Genomic DNA, 24,273 nt, shown 5'->3' with positions numbered 1-24,273 from the left:
ATAAACCCATACAATGAACAGCGGTGAGTGAAGCATCCTTCATACCGTCTCGTCATTACGCGAGACAGTTCCATCTTTCTGTAGAGCAGTTTGAGTTTCTGGCATTCTGTTTTCTTAATTTTCTTTCTGATGGAACAGTTGAAGTCCGCTGGGTATAAATGGCAATACGTTAATAGTTAATTTATGGAAAATGCGACACATTTTGAAAACGCTGTCGGCGACCGCTAAGGAAAAACACTTTCTCGGACGCTTGCTATCATAGCGCTCCCCTCTGGTGGCTTTGGTGCTCAGTTAAGACCGAGGTCTGGAAGTGTCCCACCCGAAAGTTTGCCAATTGTACCGCAGCAATTCTACTAATTGAGGTAAGCGTGATACCGTTGCATTTTATAGCATTAAATACGCGCATGGTGGTTTGTTGTCTGGCTCCTCATCCTAGCATTAGCATTAGCTGATAGCTGGCTAGCTAGTAGCACGCAAAGCAACCGCAAAAGTGGCGAGAATAGCGACTCTGGGCTATAAATACATGCAAGTTTAATTAAAATTACGTTTGGTTACTAGTCTTGTGTCGAGTTTGTGTTTCGACCCGGAATGTGAACATTTATAACATCCCCTTGTATGAATTAGCGTTTAGCAGAGCTGTTATTTCATTGAGATGTACAAGTAAATTAAAGCTTACTGAAAGCCAACCAATTTTTGCCTACAACGACCAGTACACAAGTTATCGACTCATAATAAACATTTGATGTGATCTATCAATGAAGGAGTTCCGTGACATCGTATGATAAGACTCCAGCTACTTTTGACAGCTCTATTGTGGTTTCGCGTTCACGTGGTTCTATTGTTTCTGGTCTCTTTCGTTTTGATGCTATCACGAGACAAATTTCATTTACCAGATTCAGTTAAATTATGCTTCTCACTTCCTTTTGTGATGTACTTTCAGCGATGACAGACAGTGCAGGGCTGCAGTTCGTCAGCCCTTTTGCATTTGAAGCCATGCAGAAGGTTGACGTACAGCGCCTGGCAGCCCTCAGTGACCCGGAGCTGAGGCTCCTGCTTCCCTGCCTGGTGAGGATGGCTTTGTGTGCGCCAGCTGACCAGAGCCAGGCATGGGCAGAGGACAAGAAGCTCATCCTGCGCCTGCTTTCTGGAGTGGAAGCTGTCAACTCCATTGTAGCACTGCTGTCCGTTGATTTTCACGCATTGGAGCAGGATGCCAGAAAGGAGCAGCAGCTCAGGTAATCCCTTGACACCCCATTTTTCTGTAAAATCACAAGATTGTTTTTTAGCTATGCCTTTTTCTTTACTGGGCCAGGCACAAAGCAGGTGGTTCAAATGTGGAGAGTATCCTGGTGTCACAGCTGCAGCATGGCCTTACCTTAGAATTTGAACACAGTGATCCTCTTAGGAGACTTCGTCTGACCCTAAGTGAGCTTTTGGCAATCATGAGCAAGGTACAGACTTCATTATATTTGGTTGTAAGGATCTGCTCATCCCATACCACAGCTTAAAAGAGAGAGAAATGCCGTGCACACAAACTCTCTCAAATTAAGATGAACTCTACATACAGGCATATATACCAGCAACCTAGAGATGGTCATATATATTATATGTTAGTGCCGTACAATTATATGTGGCGATCCACCAATTCAGTGCCGATTGATTTTTGTCACACTCAAGTTAACATTTTGATTATACACCTATTGAACAACTGAAAACGTGTAGTTCATCTCAGAGGTATTTTATTGTCAGTCATTTTTTTCTGTACCTAAACCCCATGGGTTTTCATCATAAATCAATATACACACACAACTATATTCATATTTATTCAGTTAAAATGGTCACATCCAGGACAGTTATGGAAGTTAAGTTCAAAATGGTGGAACAAATAAAGGCAAATCCAATCCAATCCAATTTCAAAGGTTTCATCATATCAGTTGTTAGTTACACACAAAATTAATGATCTGTTTTATTGCTTTTGTGTTTGACAAAGGTTAACTTATTCTTCAGCTAGAATGAAGTTCCACGTGTTAAAAAATACAAAAGGTATTGTTAATGAAGATTTTATGACGGCGGCAATTTCAACAATAATTTGCAAGTCTACACACATTTGAAGTTCGATCAGCTCAGGTTACTAACTGCATAGTTGTCACAGAAGTCATTGCAGTGTACTTTAATTTGCTCCATAATTAAGGGCTGTATCAAGTTTATCAAAGCAGGAACAAAAAAAATAAAAATGTGCAAAGGGCAAGTGGATAAGACTTGTCACTTTGGTCACTGTTGTTTATCTACATATTTCTTAGGTGGCTGATTCAAATGGAGAATTCTTTCTCAAGTCGTCAGAGCTCTTTGAAAGCCCGGTCTACTTAGAAGAGGTTGCAGATGTGCTATGCATTCTACAAGCAGGTATGTAAATATGTTCAATATATAACCATGTTCAATTCAACAGTCTCAACTGGACTCAAAAGAGAAACATCCACATAGAAATTGATCCGTTCTTGTCAAGCGCATCCCAAAAACAGACACAATAATTCACTTTTTACATATTTTGCTACATTTCAATCCAATTTCAGAATGGAGGAATGCTCCATACAACATAAAACAAAATTTCAGGGTAAATTTTCATCTATTTTAAAAATGGAAAAATAAAGCCTTCATCACTACTTAAATCATCAAAGCCATCGCTTACTATGACTGTGCATTGATGCACATTTGATAACATGTTGTCTTTTTGAAAGTTATATTTATGAATAATCTTAATAAATCTCCAAAACTCTTTGTTGTAATGATTGTCTGTTCTATGCAGACATTTGCAGCAAAACACAATTTTTTCTATTTGGGGAATAAAATGTCAGGCCAATAAAATGTTTGGAAATACTTTGATTTTTCATATTTTATTAAATTTTGTAAAAAAATAAATATTCAAAAGGTCAAAAGGAAAATGATGGGCCCCATAGATCAAATTTAAAATCTCAAATGCCAGATGGATTTTAAGAGGAGGTCATGGTTTTACAATTCTATTTTTCAATGAAAGAAACAGCATTGGGGATAATGAGAACATTTCTTCATCATTAGCAGTCCAAAGAATCTTAATTCATTCATTCATTGAAATATTACTTTAGCTATCAAACTTTATTAATTGTCCTCCCCATTCCTCACATAAGCACTTTTCACTCTTGACTTGTAAAGCGGTGCCGTACACATTTAAGTGGAATAGACATTGAAATTTTATGGGTGATATGTTTTTGGCCAAATCAATAAATAAGTCAATTTGGGATCCCTGTTGATATTGTAGTGTAGTACATTTACACCACAAACATTTTCGCGCATCAGAAGTCATCACATTTAATGCACAGCCAGCCAACTACCAGGAACTTGAGCATTTTGATAAACTGCATACTTATGTTGTTTTGCCAGAGCTCCCTTCCTTGCTGCCAATTGTGGATGTGGCAGAGGCTTTGCTGCATGTGCGCAATGGAGATTGGTTTCTTTGTCTGCTGGTTGCCAATGTGCCCGACAGCTTCAATGAAGGTACATGATCTATTTTCCTTATATTCTGACAAGGCAAGGAAGGGTTAGTTAATTGACCATATTACATTTAGATAAATCGGTCCAAGTATACTTTGTCGTTTCTATTTGAATTGCTTTAAATATGGCGACTTTCACAAAATGTACGCTAGCTGCTAATTTCAGTGGGATGGGCTCGAGCACAACAATTCTCCACATTTACTCCAATGAGCAGTCTTGCTGCAAATGCTATGAATACTGGCTTGCTGAGTTTCTATTTCACTTATCGGTTAAACAAAGATTACAATCGGACACACTTAATCTAAAAATCAATGGGATGCTTTTCTCTCGTGAGCGTAGTAAAACATATATATGGGGTGGGTGGGACGCTATGGGCCCAACACAGCTTTCGGGAATGGCTGCTCTCAATTTTCAAGGCGCCTCAGTCAAAACGCTTAAAGTATTCCTTTTATTAGAAGAAATTCGGTTTCAGCAGAGATAAATGAATTTCAGTTCTTCTTCTCCCATGATAAATTACACACATTTAAAACTGTCAGCTTAAAGGATAATACAGAAATACAGTATTTAGATATTCTAGTTCAGCATTAAGACACACTGTTTTATTGAACCAAATCTCTTGGAACACCACCAACTAAAACTGTCACAAAAAGTATGAATACTGAAATAGTGACTTGACTCGAATACCTTCAGACTGATCCACCTTTCACGAAAACGTGCATTTGTGTTGGCAGTCTGCAGAGGTTTGATCAAGAACGGAGAGCGCCAGGATGAGGAGAGCATTGGTGGTCGACGCAGGACCGAAGCTCTTCGGCAGCTGTGCCAGATGAATCCTTCACAGGCTCTCAACATTCGAGCCATGGTGGTCAGTGGCAAACCATTTGAACTCAACACAGTTTTTAAATACTCACGGCAAACTTTGGATTTCAATAAATTAATCAATCGCTTTTGAGAAAAAAATGACTTTTTTAATGAAAAATATGGTGAGCAGTAGACTGAAGTATGAAATTGCATTTGGTGAGAATGTGACATCTATGACACCATCCATCTTAATTGCCGAATATAACATCTGGAGCTCAACAGCGCTGTCCACAGTTAATATGAGATGAGGATAACATCTTGCGTGTTTTTGATCTCTTCATATTTATTTTAGGTGGAGGAATGTCATCTTCCTGGTCTGGGTGTGGCTCTGACTCTGGATTACAAACCAGACACTGCAGATGAGGCCGTCAGCCCCCTTGTTTCTTTTGTCAGTGGTTTACTGCTGGGTACCAACAGCAAAGTACGCACATGGTTCAGCATGTTCATACGCAACGGGCAACAGGTGAGTTCCTTTGTTTTAAATGCAGGACACAGGGATGAATCTGCGCCGCGCCCTTGTGCCATTTACGCATTTTGATAGCCACTGGTGCAACTTTGTAACTCCACCGGCGCATAATGTTACATGATCTGCGCCTCATATGACATACTTCTGTTAAAATAGCTAAAGAAACAAATTTATTTAAACATCAATTGAAAGCTGTTCGTTCCTTCAGCGGTTTTAACTTTCGTTGTCTGCCATCTTGCCTTAGCGATATCTAGCCATAATCACCTTGCATTTCTTTCAGTGCGTTCCAAAGTTGTCATAAAGAATACTTCGGCCTTTTTCGTCATCTGCCGGAAACTGCCAAAAGGGCTAATCGAATATTCATTTACCCATGGTGGATAGCAGTATTTACATCAAACATGGCAGATGGTTAGAATATGGAGCATTACAACATGAGTAACACTCTAAAAGACATTCAAAACAGGCAGCAAACAATCATATTCTCGTTTTTTTAAAGAAACTATCAAATAAGACTGCAGAGGGTGGTGACAATTTGTTGCAGTTAATGATTAGAATCTCATCTCTCATCTCATTTTCCGTACCGCTTATTCCTCACTAGGGTCGCGGGGGTTGCTGGAGCCTATCTCAGTTGTCTTCGGGCACGAGGCGGGGGACACCCTGAATTGGTTGCCAGCCAATTGCAGGGCACACAAAGACATACAACAGTCACTGTCACACTCACACCAAGGGACAATTTGGAGTGGTCAATCTGCCTGCCATGCATGTTTTTGGAGTGTGGGAGGAAACCGGAGGACCCGGAGAAAACCCACGCGGGTCCGGGGAGAACATGCAAACTCCACACAGGGAGGCCGGACCGGGACGCGAACCGGCGACCTCTGCACTGTGAAGCCGGTGTGCTAACCACTCGACTACCGGGCCGCCCATGATTAGAATTTAGTGGATAATTAGAATGATTGCAGAGATGTTGCAGCGCATTGGAAATATTCAAAGCAAAGACATGTGTTTAAGTAGACACTAGTAAGAAATATTGTGCTAAGTCGGTTCTCCTTGTCTTCTCTGTAATACCGCACAATTTCAAAATAGCACAGAATTGATTGTGTAGTAACTACAGATAATTGAAAATGTTTATTTTATGTATGAATAACTTCTTTGACTTGAATTAAAATTGTTTGTTGATATAATGGAAAAATAGATTTTACTCACATTTTTTCATTAGCAATTTAGAAATCTCATGCTCCAATGAAGGTATTTTGGTTTATTTTAAAAAGTTTTGGATACTACTGTACATTCTACTGTAGTTAAATTGGGCCCCATCAATTTTCTAAATTGGTCGCTTTATCAGACATAAGTGGGCCAACTGGCCTCCTTTTTTAATTTCCCAGATGCATCCCTGAGGACAGAGTTTAAGGAGGCGATCATGATTGCATGGGAGTCACTTACACTCCTCGACATTCTGATGTCGCCGTCATATATTATTAGTTTTCTTTACCTCATTTGCAATATCACACAATTTGTGACCTTTTCTTTTGTACCCTGCTGCATTGTTGTACTGTGCTTCTGAATGGAATTGTCTATTTAAAATACCACAGGAGATGAAAATGGCCTTGCTTATCTTTCCATCTATTGACATTTCTCCTTGGTTATGGAGAACAGGGGGCAATTCTCTCTAAATGCCACAGCGTTTGTGGCTGATAGTCCTGCAATGAAACCATTCCTCAGCCGTGAAGAAAAAGCTTCTCTCAAATATTTCACAACGTGGCCTCACTCTCCGATCTCATTAGTCTAAATTCACAATTGGATTACTGCAAGTGGAAAAAAAAATTAATTTGTTGTCCCTGATGGTAAAACAACAATCTGAAAAAATGCCAATACTTACTCATCAGTTCATTTTTTCCCCCCTTCCCTCCCTCTCCTTTTAGAGAAAGCGAGAGAGCAGCTCCGTGCTGTGGCAGATGCGAAGGCAGCTCCTATTGGAATTGGTTGCTATCCTGCCTCGCTCACGCAGCACCCATATTCCCAATGACGGTGCCGTTGATGACGAGGGTGGTTTCGGCTACTCAGGCCTCAGAGAAGAGCATGTTGTGAAGGCGAGTGCTCTGCTCCGACTCTATTGTGCGCTCATGGGCATCGCAGGCCTCAGGTAAGTCAGAGGAAATACTAAATGAGTTTTTTGGAATGTTTTATTTATATTTATATTTTAATTAATTAATGTATTTTAGATGGAATTTTCCCCTCTTTCTTTGCATCTCCTGAAAGAAGTACCTCGGTTCACCCCCCAATTTTCTTATTTTCTGAATGTATATTTGTTGATTCACTTGTGGAAAACAAGAACGTGCTTTGGAACCTTTGATTTCATTTAAATTAGTTTGTCAATCTTTTACTGTGGTCCTCACCCAGACCAACAGACGAGGAAGCAGAGCAGCTACTGCAGTTGATGACGAGCCGACCTCCAGCCACTCCCGCTGGAGTTCGCTTTGTCTCCCTGTCCTTCTGCAAACTGCTCGCCTTCCCTACGCTTGTCAGGTACACAACGTTCTCTTTACTGATCCCTAATCCCCCGGGATTATGTAAATTTCTATATTCTGGTTGCTGTTGTTCATGTAACTATTGCCTGTCACTGTGTTATTGTCTTAAAATCAATTGACGGAAAACACTGTCTTGTTTCTGACATCGTGCCTTTAGCACACCAGAGCAGGAGCAACTCATGGTCATGTGGCTCAGTTGGATGATCAAAGAAGAGGAATACTTTGAGAGGTAAAGACTTTGTTTTACAAAATGTTCTCCCAGGGGATGATCATAATGTCCAGTGGAATAGGTTTGGGTTCTCTTCAACCTGTGTCATTTTATTATGATAATAATGTTTTTATAAGACCCACCTACAAAGCTGCAAAACTATTTTCTGATGTTAGTCGTTATAGACAAGAAATAGCAAAGCTTGTCTTGCACCTCCTCCTCTTCTTTTCCTCTCGGCTTTTCCCTTCAGGGGTCGCCACACCGAATCAGTGTCCTCCATCTAACTCGGTTTTGTGCATCCTCTTCTCTCGCACCAGCTACTTTCATGTCCTCTTTGACAACATCTATAAACGTCCTCTACGGTCTTCCTCTCGGTCTCCTGCCTGGCAGTTCAAGATTCAGCATCCTTATCCCGATATAGTCGCTCTCTATCATCCTGGACATGTCCAAACCATCTCAGTCTGGCCTCTCTGACTTTCTCTCTAAAGCCTCTAATATGAGTTGTCAGGCATGCCCAAATGGAGTACCATTCGTCCTGTACAAGAAATGCCCAAGGACACTGGAGCACTTGCACAGATTGCTGGTTGCTGTGTGGAGGAATAAATACATAAGCCCAGACTGGCAAATAGCTAATGGCATCTATATACCTAAAGAACAGAATTCGATGTCAATAGGCCAGTTTCGCCCAATATCCCTCCTCAATGTTGAAGGCAAGATCTTCTTCAGCATATTAGCAGATAGAGTCACAAAATACCTGATGACCAACAAGTACATAAACACTGCAGTACAGAAAGGAGGGATACCAGGAGTGCCAGGTTGCTTAGAGCATGCATCCATGATCTGGCATGCCACTCAACAGGCTAAGCAACAAAGAACTGATCTGTGCCACATGCTTTAATCTGGAAGGCACTAGAGCACACCATGTTCCTAAAACTATGATAGGTCTACTGAAGCAATACTTCCAGGAATTCAAGATGCGATTCACAACCAAATCCTATACGACCATGTGGATACAACTCAAGGTTGGAATTGCAATGGGGTGCACTATCTCTCCCATCCTCTTTGTGCTCTCTATGGAAGTTCTGCTTCGTGCAGCCCAGGCTCAAGCAAGGGCAAGCAGTGATAGTGTATACATGCCATCTCTAAAGGCATTCATGGACGACACGACAATCCTTGCAAAGTCCAATCAGGAGTGTCAAGACATCTTAGATCGACTTGATACCCTGGTTGGATGGTCAAAGATGAAGTTCAAACCTGGTAAATCAAGAAGCCTTTCCATCAGGCGTGGAAAACTCATAGATACAACCAAGTTCTCAGTGGCAGGCCAGACAATACCAACAGTGTCTGAGCAACCAGTCAAAAGCTTGGGCAGGTGGTGACCACTCAATGACAGACAGCAAACAAATCAAGGCCATGGAGGAAGCAACCACAAAAGACTTGAGCACTATTGACAAAGGGGAATTGCAGGGAAGGTTTAAATTGTGGATTCTGCAATTCGTGCTCATTCCAAAACTCCTCTGGCCTCTGCTGATCTATGAAGTAAATTGCAGTACAGTAGAAAGAATAGAACGGAAGATCAACAAGTACACCAGGAAATGGCTAGGGATGCCCCCAGGTCTCACCTCAGTTGCCTTGTACTGCAAGAAAGCTAAACTTAGGTTGCCACTGAAGTCCTTGGTAGAAGAATACAAGATCGGCAAGTGCAGACTCCAGATGATGTTGAGCAACTCTGGAGATTATGCAGTAAAGACCTCCAATGTAACCCTGAGAACTGGAAGGAAATGGAAAGCTGGTGCTGCTGTTGAACAGGCCGAGGCAAGCTTGCACTTAAGAGATCATGGGTGCTACTCAGATGAGCAAAGAAGGTGTGGGTTACAAGGCAGAGGAAAGGATATGGTGGTCCAAGGCCTCCATTGTAGAAAAGAGGAACCTGGTGCTGTCTGAGATCAGGCAACAAGAAGATGAACTGCAAGTACAGACAGCAGTGAAGCAGGGTCAGCAAGGACAGTGCAGCTCGTGGGAAGATGCCCTACAACGATCAATAGGATGGTCAGATCTGTGGCATATGTCACCCCTTCGCATCAGCTTGCTTGTACGATTAATCTATGACCAGCTGCCTAGAGGAGAAAACCTGGCCAAGTGGTACCAGTCTGAAGATCCAGCATGTCCTCTCTGTGGAGGTACTCAGACTGGATCATGTCCTATCAGCATGCAAAGTTGCCCTAGCAAAAGGAAGATATACATGGAGATACAACAATGTACTCCAACGTCTCGCTGCGGCAGTAGATGTTGCAAGGTGTAGGGCAAACAGGAAAACAAAGCTGAGTCAGATCCCAGTAGTCCGCTTTGTGAAGGCAGGAACACCTAACTGTCCAAGAGAAGCAAGACCTCAATCTCTACCGGACAGCAGCCTTCTAGACATTACTAATGATTGGGAAATAGCAACCGATCTGAAAGGATATGGTAAATACCTGGACATGATTAAAAAGACAGGAATGCGACCAGACCTTGTCCTGTCTTCAAAAGAAAGAAAGACCATATGTGCCATTGAACTGACAGTTCCCAGTGAGTCAAGGATGATGGAGAGCCACAAGTATAAAGTGGCCAAGTATGAAAATATGATGCAAGCAGCTAGGCTGGAAGGATTCACAGCAAGGCTGTTTGCGGTGGGAGTAGGTGCAAGAGGGTTAGTTAGTTCATCGGTATATGGACTGCTCAAGAAATTAGGACTGTCCTCCCAGCAGAAAGCTAGAGCATTGAAAGAACTAGCTGAAACAGCAGTGAAAGCATCTAGCTGGATATGGGCAAAAAGAGCTGACAAAGATTGGACAGCTAGTATAAATATACAGTAAAGTCTCGTTATATTGATATCGGATATATCGATAGTCCCGGTTATATCGATATTTTTTCGGACTCCCTTGAATATCGATATAACGAGACTTTACTGTACCTGATAAGTCTATACTATCATAGCCACCTAGTTGGCGGAGAAGTAGAGGAGGCTTGAGTTCATATCCCGACCCGGGCTTAATCTGGAAAGTGGGCTCTTTCCACCTGACCTACCAAGGACTATATGGAAAAACCACCAGGGGAACACCTGGCAGCCTGCTGGGTGTGGCCCGGCCCCCTAAGAGTGTAAGGAAGTTAAGGGCCGAAACACTTGGTTGAAGGGGGTTCTCTTCCTCTTAAGATCTCCTGGTGGTTTATGCTCTAGAATGCTGGAGTACTTAATCTCTCTCTCTCTCTCTCTCTCTCTCTCTCTCTCTCTCTCTCTCTCTCTCTCTCTCTCTCTCTCTCTCTCTCTCTCTCTCTCTCTCTCTCTATATATATATATATATATATATATATATATATATATATATATATATATATATATATATATACAGTAAAGTCTCGTTATATCGATATTCAAGGGAGACCGAAAAAATATCGATATAACCGGGACTATCGATATATCCGACCCTGTTTGCATGTAATTTTCTCCGTGCGTGCATAGAAATAGTATCGATATAACCAGGACTATCGATATATCCGATATCGATATAACGAGACTTTACTGTATATAGATTAAGTACTTAATCTATATATATATATATATATATATATATATATATATACAGTAAAGTCTCGTTATATTGATACTCAAGGGAGTTCGAAAAAATATCGATATAACCGGGACTATCGATATATCCGACCCTGTTTGCATGTAATTTTCTCCGTGCGTGCATAGAAATAGTATCGATATAACCGGGACTATCGATATATCCGATATCGATATAACGAGACTTTACTGTATATATATATATATATATATATATATATATATATATATATATATATAGAGAGAGAGAGAGATTAAGTACTGCAGCATTCTAGAGCACAACTTTAGTTAGCTGACAAAGCTTTCGGATAAGGTGTGAAATGTCCGACACCTTCAAAGAAGTACAGATGACAACTGAAGAAACCTTTTCATCCATTAAGTGTTTACTTTCTTCGTTTGTTGATCTCAATCTATGAAGTGCATTCACAATTGACATTTGACAGATAAGAAGTTTAACGTTGATTCTTAAGAAACCTTTATTTATTGTATCCACAATTCATGAAGCAGTGCCATAGCTCTGTTTACAGCACATTGAAACTTGCCTCATGCACAAAGCACATAGCTCTGTTTACTGCACATTGAAACTTGCCTCATGCACAAAGCAGTTTATTGGGTGATGGGCTGATAATCTTTCCCGTTCGAAAGTGATTGACTAAAATGATATATTCCGAGCATGTGCACGTTATGTATTTCTTTGTTTAAATGTTGTCTTAATAAATGCGGGGTTAGCAACCAGGCTGTCCTCTGTGTGTGCTCCCTCCTACAGTGCTGCAGGTGTATCCGCTTCTTTCGGCGAGATGCTCTTATTGGTGGCCATGTACTTTCATAGCAACCAGCTCAGCTCCATTATTGAGTTGGTGTGTTCTACTTTGGGGATGAAGGTAAGGTGATCGGTAGGAGCATGACAGTGATCAATATGTTGGACTCTCTGACCAGATGCTGCCACCCCTCATCCCCACCTGTCACTGCTGCGCACGAAAAGACTCCATCCACTACTGATGAAACCTTCCCAGAATACATACACAGTACCTGCAGACTCTCCCATGCCCTCGCAGCCTGTTCGTCGTTTTACAACTTATTAAGTGTTCTATTTTCTGCCGCATGTGTGCTAAGTGGTTTTCCCGTCCCGGTGTATGTTCCACCAGGATGTGCAATGTAATTGGATTTAATCTGTTTGTTTCCGCCCCCAGGGCAATGCTATCAATTCTACACTGTGCTTGCCACAAAGTGTTTTTATTTATTTATTTATTTTTAATGAAATATGAAGAGAGGAAATCGAAAAATCAGAATATACCTGCACTGCTGCCTTCAGGTTGTTTTCACTCGATGTTAAGCTGCCACTTTTCTCCTGTAGATTGCCATCAAACCAAGCTCTCTAAGCAAGATGAAGACCATCTTCACACAAGAGATCTTTACAGAGCAGGTGCTTTTAGAATACAATGTCCATTTTATAGCGCTGACTTTTTGCAAGCTCAAGTACGAAAAAGTATGATGTTTGAATGGGCTATTTATTTGAACAACCGTGGTATATATTTTGCGCACACAATGTCTTTTTTTCCCCCTGCCCCTTCAAATGTCTGTTTTATTGACAGCATGTGGTTTATGTGCAGGTCGTAACAGCCCATGCAGTGAGGGTTGCGGTGACCAACAATCTAAGTGCCAACATCACAGGATTTCTCCCCATTCACTGCATCTACCAGCTGCTTCGAAGTCGAGCTTTTACCAAGCACAAAGTGTCAATCAAGGTCGACATTTTATCTGTGATAATTGCTTCTACTACTCTTTCTCAGTGCGGTGCTGAAAACATTCACATTGTTTTTCACCTTCAAGGACTGGATCTACCGTCAGCTGTGTGAGACAAACACCCCTATCCACACTCAGCTAATACCTCTGGTTGACGTTTACATCAACTCAATCCTCACTCCGGCGTCAAAGGCCAACCCAGAGGCCACCAACCAACCCATCACAGAGCAGGAAATCCTCATTGTCTACCAGGCGTCTTCTGCCGTAAGTCATCCTGAATACTTCACAAGGACTGATTTGTTACTGTTATTCAAGAGAAAATGATTTTTACGGGCAGGCTGACGAATTAGAGATTATAATGTTGGGTTTTTCCTCTTTTCCTCTTTTAGCAAGTGGACAATAGTCGAGGAGGACGACAACACCACTCTATCACAACCCAACTCCTTATTCTCTACTACATCCTGTCTTATGAAGAGAATCTGTTGGCCAGCACCAAACAATTAGGTGCGTAAACATGTAACTTTGCCAGAGCCCATTCTTTGGCTCTCTTCCTTTTTGTCCTTTCAGTTGTTGGGGTTTCTCTCTGTGTATGCAACCACTTATCCTTTCCACTCTGGGCACAGCATGTTGGCTACTTCATAGATAATAAATGTGATGGCCTGACAAACAGCCGAGTGAAATTACTCTGGACGGTAACTAGGACAGTTCAAGGTTGCATTCTTTTCATATTTATCACATACAAATTTCGGTTCGATAAATCAACTTTAACATCACAGAAAACCCGCCCAAGGAAATACAAAATGCAGTTTTGAAATGCCAATTTAACTCATTCAACTGCCAGACGATGTGGAAAAATGTCTCCAGTGGCAGGGTTTTTGTCACTTTCACTCAAATTGCAAGACCCACAGAATCTTGAGTTTTAGGACCACATACACAGCGTTAGAAATCTTAGACTCTCTTCTTTCATCAGAAAATAAGAGTTCATTCTTTAGTTACTGTATATGGGTCTGGAGGTATCTGATTTAGAAATGGGGCGGCTGTACAAAATACAATACATACTGTGCTGTATCTCATGCATATTAGCATATTTGACAATAAAACTGACTTGGACTTTGATTTATATTTCACTTTCACAACTGATGCTGTAACAAAGTGCCAATATGGACAAAGGGCAAATGCTGCCCCTCGTGAAAAGGAAAAACATTGCCCGAGGTCTGACCAGCGCTTTATCGGCACCCCCTGCAAGAAAAAACTAAAACCCAAACAAATTAGGGAATGGCGCTTAATGGTGGTGAATGAGTTTACCCCTCCCACTCTCCCAAAAAAACGGCCTGTCCCTGTGAACAAATAATTTTAGCCCCTTTTTAAATCACAAAGTAACTGATCAACAACAGTTTTTTGGGAAAGGCGAGTTCAATTAAACAGGCAACAGGTCTGGCACCACATTTGTTGAATCAATTAATCACATCAATGGAATCTGTTCGACAAAATGAAGTAGGACAACAAGAGCTCAAGAATCAAATCCATGCAGAAAATTCCTAAAACGTTACTGAAATGTATCAGTCTGGAAAAGCCGTTTCCAAAATTCTGTGTTTTAAGCAAAGTGGTCAACCAGCTAAAATTACCCCCAAGAGTATGATGACAATTCATCCAGGAGATTTTAAAAATAACCTACAACAACACCCAAAGAACATCTGAAATTTCTGGCCTCAGTTGAGGTCAGTGTTCACAACTCTACCGCGAAGTGGCCCAAAAAAACAAAAAATGACGGCAAATACTTTTTCACTGCACTGTAGTCTTGCTGGTTTGTATACCGTTTTGATGACACTTGCTCCTTTTGCCCTTCATGATGATGCATTTGTGGAAGTTTATGCCCATCTCTTAAATTGATTCGCTTACCTAAGTGCTCACTTCGCTTTCAAGAAAAGAATAATGAAACCGATCAGCAGCAATACTGAACTCGTGTCAATAAAAAGTCACCTCTGGGAGCCATTCACGTAATTACATCTATAATCTATGTTCTTGACTGAATTTTAAAATATTTTTTTGCTTTTCATATTTCAACTTTTCACTTTGTTTTTTTAACAGCTTTAATGCAAAAGAAGCCCAAGTCGTATTCAGCGGCACTGATGGACCAGATCCCCATAAAGTATTTAGTTACTCAAGCCCAAGGGCTGCAACAAGAGCTTGGGGGTGAGTTAGCACAAGATTTTATTCCAATTTCCTTCTATAATTCAGTTTATACGTTTAAAAATACACAAAAAAAAGGTAAATCCACAACAATTCTGACTCCTAGTATGCTGGTTCACAATCTCTCTTTCTTGTTCCTTGTCTCCAGGTCTGCACTCTGCCTTGTTGAGGTTGTTGGCAATCAACTACCCTCACCTGTGCCTTGTGGAAGATTGGATGTGTGAAGAAGAAGTAACCGGTACTGTTCCCCTACTGAGGAAAATGATGCTTCCCAGCAACACCTGCAGATACACTCAGAGCCAGCTCCACCAAGGTGTGCATCATGCCTTTTTTTCTCTTCAAATGACCATCATTTAAGATGGTTGGAAACCGTCATAGACTGCAAGGCCTTCTCGTCTGGCTTGAACACCATCACTTAGCGATAATCACGGTCTAAATTCCAATTTTTTTTCATGTTATTTTTATTAACTCATTCACCGCCATTCCCGAATGTATTCGACAAAGCACTGCTCAGACCTGTGACAATGTTTTGCCTTCTACGGCGGGGCAGTATTTGCCTTTTGTCTATGTTAGCGCTTAGTTACAGATTTAGCTGTTGTTGAAGCGCTATATTAATTAATGTGTATTGTATTTTGTACAGCTGCCCCCATTTCAATCTCAGATAACTCCAGACCCATATAACTTTAGAATTAACTCTTTTTTTCTGATGAAAGAAGGGAGTCTACGGTTTCTAACGTCGAATTGAATGTGTATGTGGCCCTAAAACTCAATATTCTGTGGGTCCTGCAGTTTGAATGAAAATGACAAAAAAACTGGATCATCTTTTTGCACATTGTCTGGCAGTGAATGAGAATTTATTTCTCATAATCTTTTTTTTCTTTTCTCTTTTAAATTAAGACAAGTGAAATCTCAACCATGAATTAAAGTATTTAACACCTATCCGGTGTACCTAATCTGATTATCATGTTGCCTTTTTGTTGGTTCAGTAAAATATGACAAGATTAATGGGAGAACGGCACTGAAGTTATAGTTTCATTACTGTTCACATCGATAGCTGAGACAAATTGGAAACAAAGCGATTGTTTATTACAACTCTGCCACCCTGCACTTTTTTTGTCTTTCTCTCGAAAAGTCAGGTTGTCGTGTAATTTATGCATGAGAAGTAATTTATTTGGCAGAGGCTTCGTCTGTCTATTTGCATTGCAGATCAATTCAAGGAGACACGATGAGACTTCACGGTTCCGGACTTAACAAATGACTCAGTATTTTTTTTCCCTTCTTTATACCCAGCTTTCCAGAAGTTACCATCCAGCAGTCCCAAGCTAATGCGGATCCTGGAGCAGTTGACACTTCTCACACCGGGAGATCTTATCCCTTATTCAGAGTCCCTCACTGCCAGCATGGCTCTGCTGCTGGAACCTGCTGTTCCTCGCCGCACTCTGCAGACACTCAACAAGCTGTGGATGGGCCTCAACACTGTGATGCCTCGCAGGTACAGTGTGTGAACACAATCAAATATTGGAATCATACGTTGGAGAGAAAAGACCCCAATGACGCTATTTCGGTCGCACAGTCCCACATATGGGGCCTCGCGCGCATGCACAGTGCATGCAAACCACATGGAATTCTCTTTCTATCGCTCTTGCTTGAGCATGTATGGATCTCTCTCTCTCTCTCTCTCTCTCTCTCTCTCTCTCTCTCTCTCTCTCTCTCTCTCTCTCTCTCTCTGTCTCTTTATATATATAAATATATATAGAAATATGATGTATTCTGTGCATTAAATGCTCTTGTTATATTTCATTCTATCTGTTATCTCTGAACAGGGAAAACAAATCCTTCCAAATAACACAAGTGTCCTTTTGGGCGCCTTGGTTAATGTGAGAATGTGTTGTTTCAGTGAAAGGTTATCAGCTGCTCTTGACTCAGTGGCATTTTGCTTAAAGCTGTGTAAGTTGCTGTGATACACAGTCAGTGTATTAAATACGTCTGTGTAAGCTCTCAGTCGTACAGGAGTGGTCCATCGATGAGAAGGTTTCTTCAGCCGTCATCTGTACAAAAGTGACTTTTGAACAGATGACGGCTGAAGAAACCTTCTCATCAGTGTATTAAAGGAAGACCTGTGGAACAAGAGTTGTTGACCCTGAGCCACTTGCTCAAAGACGATTGTGCGAATAGATCAGAGAGGTACCACACAAGGCAGGCGTTTTCCGCCCTCACAGAAAGCACTGGACAGAAGAGGGTCACTCCACTGCGATGACCTGTGGCTTGACAGGAGCACAGTGACAAAGCTCTCAGCAGACATCCTATTGATCCGAATTGGTCTTTGCAGGCCAATGAGGTACATGTCCCAAATGGGGAAAGTAATGGATGGTTGCCAATGACAGCTTTTATGAATTCGGATGGAAAACACAACAAATTTGTTTTTAAAGTGTGCATACCTGCAAGCGTCTGGTAATCACTATTAGTGGATTAAGCAATTTAAACCCCAATTGTCTTACTTTTGTCGTTGATTGTGTCTTTGTCTTTTTTTTTTAATAGTTTTTAGATCAAATTGATGTTCTATGGTGCACTATTAAAACAAATTATTTCCAAACAGGATAACCTGTAGGATATTGGAAGCTAAAATCGGCACATTTGTTTGGCAGGTTGTGGGTGATGACTGTGAATGCCCTCCAACCTTCGGCAAAACTGCTCAGACAGCAGACATACACTCAAAATGACCTCATGGTGGATCCCCTCATTGTTCTACGCTGTGATCACAGAGTGTACAGGTACAAGACAATTTATTCAGAGCAAGTGTGACTTATCCTGTGACTGTAAAGTGTCCTTGAGTTGTGAAAGGCACTTATAAATACAATGTAAATACAAAAAAAAACAACTCATGTTCAAGTTCAGCCCAATATTGAAATATGGGTGCAATTCTTCGCTCTTTTCAATGCCCTATACTTTTAAAAAGCAAAAGAGAACCGCAATTGAATCGTAACCCAATTAAAATAATTCTGACTGATATTCCTAGTCACAAAAAATGGTTTGTGTTATGCACAACAGTGACATTTATGCAAATATGTGCATTAGTGACATCACAAGCATCAGAACCTTTTTTCTTCCATAGAATACCAACAGCCAACCAATCAAAATATGCGTTTGATGGCAAAATTATGTATTTGCAAACATTATGAGTGTCGCCATTATGCAGCATATTTGACAAACTATTTGCACACCAGTATTAGCGGTTGACATTGTGTGTGTGTGTGTGTGCGTGTGTGTGTGTGTGTGTGTGTGTGTACATTATGTCATCGATTCTACTTCCAAATTCAAATAATCTCCATTTTTCTCAGTTTGTGACATGATATGGGGTAAATTTACTATGGCAAACACATTGATCACTCACACGCTACTTGTAACTCACAAGCTACTTGTTACTACCAAATTTCCACTGCTATGTTCACAACCATGAAGTGCCGTTCTCAATCCCTCATTATGAGGGATGATGGATGTTGTGATAGGTGGTAGTTTAATCCAAAAAAGACCGAATTCTGTCATCTGCCGGCCTTATACTTAATGATCAAAACAGGTTTGAGATAATAAAATAAAATTAAAAAGCCTCAGAGTTCTGCATTTAGTCCAAACGCAGCAGCTTGTGTTTTAACTGGGACATTGAGGTATAAACAGCATCGGACTCCCTTCACTTGCTTCCTGTAAACATCAGAGCAGATTCTAAGATGCTGTTTATAACCAATAAGATTTTAGCACCATCTTATTTTAACTGTTTCCTCTTTCTTTAGATGTCCTCCCCTAATGGACATTGTCCTGCACATGCTGAACGGCTATCTACTAGCATCCAAAGCCTACCTGCACAGCCATTTAAAAGAGACAGCAGAGTTTGATCGACAGAACCAGACAGTCTCTAACCTTGGTGTACCTGGACAGCCAGATACACCAGAGGTCACCAGGGAGGAGCTTAAGAACGCCCTACTAGCAGCGCAGGTATTTCATATATCCTCATGTAATTTATTTTTCCTTTATGTATTGTCCATGAAAATAATTCATTGGTCAGGCCATTGGGTTGCGATAAGCACAGATCCTGATAATTCCTGTTTCATCCAGGATAGTGCAGCAGTCCAGATTCTTCTGGAGGTATGTTTACCAACTTCAGAGGAGCAGCAGCTGGGATGCAGCACACAGAGCCTTTTAAGGGCCATCAGGGGCCCAGTTCCAGCAAAAACAGAACAAAGCAGCCTTATGCTGAGAGCCAAGGAGGGTGTTAGGGATGATGAGCCGGAGGGAGGGCTGCTCAGTGATTTGAGGGAGGTGCAGTGTCTCATCTGTTGTCTTCTGCATCAGATGTTCATTGCTGACCCAAACATTGCCAAACTCGTCCACTTTCAGGTAAGATAAAGTGCAATATTTTTTTCCATGAAACTGATGCACTTAAACCAGTTACAATGCTGTTTTTACTTTACTTTTTGAGAGGGTGTGGGTGGGGGGGGCATTCATAAAAAATGTCCTCCCTTCTGGGTTTGTTTTTTCACCGTTTAGAAAATATCCATTATCCATCAAACTTTCCAGCAGCATTAGCAGTCAGTGGCCGCTGGTCTCCCAGAAGCAGCAAATGGTCAATATTATTGAATATTATTGAAGTAAACCGTTCCAATTCTGCAGTGCAAAAGCTGACACAAGCTTTGATCAATATAAACTCCTTTTTAATTACCTCAAGCCCCGTTGCACTCAGATTAGTCTTGTTTTTAAATACATGATCTCTTTCAGGGCTATCCTCAACCTCTGCTGCCTCTAACAGTGTCCGGCATCCCTTCTATGCATATCTGCCTGGACTTCATCCCAGAACTTCTGGCCCAGCCTCAACTGGAAAAGCAGGTGATGGTCTATCTTATGCTGCTTATGCTGAACATCGGTCTGTTTGCAATTTTTCCACATTCATATTTGTTGTATCGATATATTTCTATATATATCAGAAAGCCTTTAATAGTTCCACAATGGGAAAATTTGCATATATCTATATCTGTATATAGGTATATGCATATATATCTATAAAACCGGCGTGGATGTTATCTCTTGACAGATTTTTGCAATCCAGTTGCTCTCCTACTTGTGTATCCAGTATGCACTTCCCAAGTCACTCAGTGTGGCGAGGTTGGCTGTCAGCGTCATGGGTACACTACTCACAGGTAAGGAAATACATTTTCTTCCAAAGATGAGAAGGTTTCTTCAGCCGTCATCTGTACATCTGTGGGTCCCTGCTCTCAGGTTGGGGGAAGCAGAGGACTAATCCCTGCATCTCCACTAATCGTTTGTATTGTCTGACTGACGACTGGCCTGATTGCCCAATTGGCCCTGGTATCACCTTATCAGCATGACTAATCCTATGTTGCCTAAACAGTTTATAGTACGAACGATCCAAATTGAGGAGTAGCAGTACCTTACATTCTGGAAAACTACAAAGAGTCCTTTGGCAACACAAAATTCCTACTTATTTCAAACCGATAAACACTTTCAGGCAAAAATTAGTGCATCCAAAAGATAGGCTGCCAAATGAAAAACAAAGTAATGTAGTTTATTCAATACATTGTAAGAATGAAAATTGTAAAGAGCAGTACATTGGGGAGACTCAACAAATTCTCAAAAAAAGACTTTATCAACATCGCAGGGATAATACTAGTGGGCCTCAATCGGCAGTACATATGTACCTAAAAGCTAGCAACCAGTCATTTGACAACAATGAGGTTAAAATCGTAGCGAAAGAAAATAGATGGTTTGAAAGGGGAGTAAAAGAAGCGATTTTCATAAAACAGCAAAATCCTTCCCTTAACCGTAATAGGGGGGGGGGGGGTTTCCAATTTGGATCGTTCATACAATAGACTGTTTTGGCAACATAGGATTAGTCATGCTGATGAGGTGATACCAGGGCTAATTGGGCAACAAGGCCAGTCGTCAGTCAGAACAATAGAAGCTATTAGTGGAGCTGCAGGGATTAGTCCTCTGCTCCCCCCAACCTGAGAGCAGGGACCTATCATAGCAGTGTCCGGCACCGCCATGTGTATATATATATATATATATATATATATATATATATATATATATATATATATATATATATATATATATATATATATATAGGGCCTGTATTACCAGTAAGACTTTAGTTCGCTGAGGTAGAAGCATCTTGGATAAGAAGCGAAACGTCCGACACCTTCAAAGAAGTACAAATGACAGCTGAAGAAACCTTTTCATCGATGGACCACTCCTGTACCACTGAGAGCTTGCACAGACGTATTTTCTTCCAAATATCACACAACTATTTTAGTTTTAAAAAGACCAAAACATCACAATAGATTATCGATGAAAAGGTTTCTTCAGCCGTCATCTGTACTTCTTTGATGATGATTACAAATGACAGCTGAAGAAACCTTTTCATCGATGGACCACTCCTGTACGACTGAGAGCTTACACATACGTATTACAATAGTTTAATTTTTCCCCGCGAGGGCTGTCCTGAAGTCATTCTATACCTTTTGCTACCACCACCTGGCCATTGTCTGAGTGCATTTTGACCTGCCTTTTGCAAAGAACTGGTTGGTCTATAATTGTTTGTTGATGCGTTTCCTTGCTTCAGTGCTGACTCGCGCCAAGCGCTTTGCCTTCTTCATGCCCACCCTGCCGTGCCTGGTGGCCTTTTGTCAGGCCTTTCCTCCACTCTACGAAGATGTGACAGCCCTGCTGGTACAAGTAGGGCAGGTCTGTGCCTCTGATGTGGCCACCAAAGCCAGAGACGTTGACCCTCTCATCGCTCGTAAGTACAGACAAATGCTGCTTTGTTCAAGTATAAAATGTTTTTCTGTTTCTTTTGTTGAAGGATATTAAGAAAGGGCACACTTATATATTATATCCGCATTAATTTTTTTGTTTTTTAGGTTTGCAGTATCTAAAGGAGAAGCCGCGGAATACTTCGGTAGAACGTTGTAGAAAACTGGCTTTACCCCAAAGGACAGCAGAGGAACTTGGTGGAGCCGACCCAGATGTCCGGATCTGCTACTGTGTCGAAGCTACATTCATGGACATCATCAGTTCCACCCTTCATGGCCTATAAAGTAGACCGACAATCAATGCAGTGTGTACTCGTGCTTTTCTCATTGTGGGATCGCATGTACTTAATCTGGTTCCTCAGGTGCTCTCGAGGTTGGAAATGGTCATCATGTGAGGGGAGCTCTTAATGGAATAGTACACCCCCAAAAATAGTAGTCTTGTGAATTAAGCGATATTAAGAAGCGATTTTGATGACCGTGAAGGTTATTGAAGGGCTATCTAAATAAAGCCTATATTTATCAATGCTTCATCTTGAGGGGCGAGGGGGTCCCTTTCCACCATCTGCCTTTATTTTTACATTCTGTGAATAATAATTTTCAGTGCATGTACAACAGGTAAGATTATGTATGTCCTCTGTTACAAATGTAGAAAGTGAATCACTGAAAGGCTAAAGGCCAATTTTGTTGAGCGCTGTTTTAATACGTGTAAATATACATATATTTTTTGGGAACTACAAGGGCAAATGCGTTTTTGTACTGTGTCGTATGATGGTTGTTTGTAATAAAACAAATGCTCTGTGTATATTTAATTCCTCTGTACCTAAAATCCAACTTGAATATCCTGCGCTGTCAGTTCTCATCAGATACACGATAAGCCCAAACCAAACACTAAAATCCCGCTTCTATTTTCGCAGTGCGTTGTTGTTGCTATGGTATTTGTTAGTCTCGCCATTTTCATGTCATTGTCATTTATGACATTGATTAATGTAACGGCACAGCAGCTGAACTATCGAATTGGCTCCTATATGATTACTTTTATTATTTAAAATCAATAGATGACGGTTGCACATTAATGGCAGTTTGTAATTTAGAAGACTGGCCCCTCATATTTGATTCTGAGTGTTTACGTGTGGTACTTGCAAGCTCCACTTCCGCATGCTCATATCCAGGTAATTCACCAGAGGGCAATCTTGCCTCAGAAAAAAACAACCGTTTCTCTCCACAGGAAAACCTAAATCAGGAGTACCCTTCCAGTTCATCATTGGCTGTGTTTAAGGTACATTGTCAGAGTAGACTGCAGAGATTGCAGGGTGCCGTGGAACTACGCAAAAACAATTTTTGTGTTTTGTGAATTTAATTACAATTTTGTGTTGTGTACACTGCACCCTAAACATGCTACCATTTTTGCATGAACAAATATATTAAAATTTGCCGTTTGAAAAGTAGACCTTGAGCCCTTATTCCACTGAAGGTCTAACAAGAGGTCAAAAAAGATTAGACAATCCTGTTTGAAATAAACCATGCAAATCAGAAAAAATATTTAGAAAATAACTCATTCACTGCCATTCACAAATGTATTTGGGAATTGAAAATATGACGTAGAGCGCCATTCCCCAATTGGTTTGGGTTTGTTTTTTCATGCTTAGGTTCCGATAAAGCGCTGGCCATGGCCTCTGGCGATGTTTTTTCGCTCCCACGAGGGGGCAGCATTTCCCTTTTGCGCTTTGTTCCAGCTTCAGCTGTTGTTAAAGCACTATTTAAATCAATATGTATGTATTGTATTGTTTTATACAGCTGCCCCCATTTCAATCTAAGATAACATCAGATCCTTATAACTTAGGAATTAACTTTTTTTGTTGAAAGAAGACAATCTAAGGTTTCGAACACTGTATTGAATGTTTATATAATCCTAAAACTGAATATTCTGTAGGTCCTGGAATTCCAATGAAAATGATAAAAAACCGGGCACTGGGGTGGACACATTTTTACACATTTGGCAGCAATGAGTTAAAAATCATGGTTTGCATCAAAAAGGTTTTTAGGGCTAATATTTTAACTGAGTTTAATCTGCTGTACACATCAACATAGAGGGATATTTTTTCAAAACGATGATTATATTTGAATAGATCAATTATATGGTTTGTGAATTATGAACCAGTGCTATACACACACACTTTAGTCACTTCACTTTGTGTCACTTTGCTCTTGGGCTATATGCTCTGTGCAAGAATTTCTGTTCAGCAGCAGTTTGTGCCTGTTACTGCAGTTTTCTTGATGCAGTGAGAGATGCCTGAGGCAAGCCAAGGTGAAATCACAAAGCAGAGGCTCGCTTTGCT

At 40.8% G+C, this 24,273-nt stretch overlaps 1 protein-coding gene across 1 annotated transcript; it reads left to right on the top strand.

Annotated features, from left to right (window-relative positions):
- Positions 1-43: 43 nt before the first annotated feature.
- On the top strand, positions 44-23,330 carry ints2 (integrator complex subunit 2). The gene is made up of 25 exons (XM_089017498.1): positions 44-362; positions 941-1,235; positions 1,313-1,451; positions 2,301-2,403; positions 3,415-3,528; positions 4,257-4,387; positions 4,676-4,846; positions 6,769-6,989; positions 7,247-7,372; positions 7,532-7,603; positions 11,950-12,064; positions 12,538-12,606; positions 12,794-12,928; positions 13,014-13,190; positions 13,316-13,430; positions 15,015-15,119; positions 15,265-15,429; positions 16,407-16,608; positions 17,762-17,887; positions 18,902-19,103; positions 19,224-19,505; positions 19,884-19,991; positions 20,197-20,302; positions 21,748-21,924; positions 22,046-23,330. Exons 2-25 carry the CDS (start codon positions 943-945, stop codon positions 22,219-22,221), a joined length of 3,630 nt encoding a protein of 1,209 aa, XP_088873624.1. The 5' UTR covers positions 44-362; positions 941-942; the 3' UTR covers positions 22,222-23,330.
- Positions 23,331-24,273: the final 943 nt, after the last annotated feature.

This window comes from Hippocampus bargibanti, linkage group LG16, assembly GCF_051943395.1.
Source record: "Hippocampus bargibanti isolate YZ-2025 linkage group LG16, ASM5194339v1, whole genome shotgun sequence".
In the NCBI taxonomy this organism is placed as follows: Eukaryota; Metazoa; Chordata; class Actinopteri; order Syngnathiformes; family Syngnathidae; genus Hippocampus; species Hippocampus bargibanti.
This window is presented reverse-complemented; position numbering and strand designations above follow the sequence as displayed.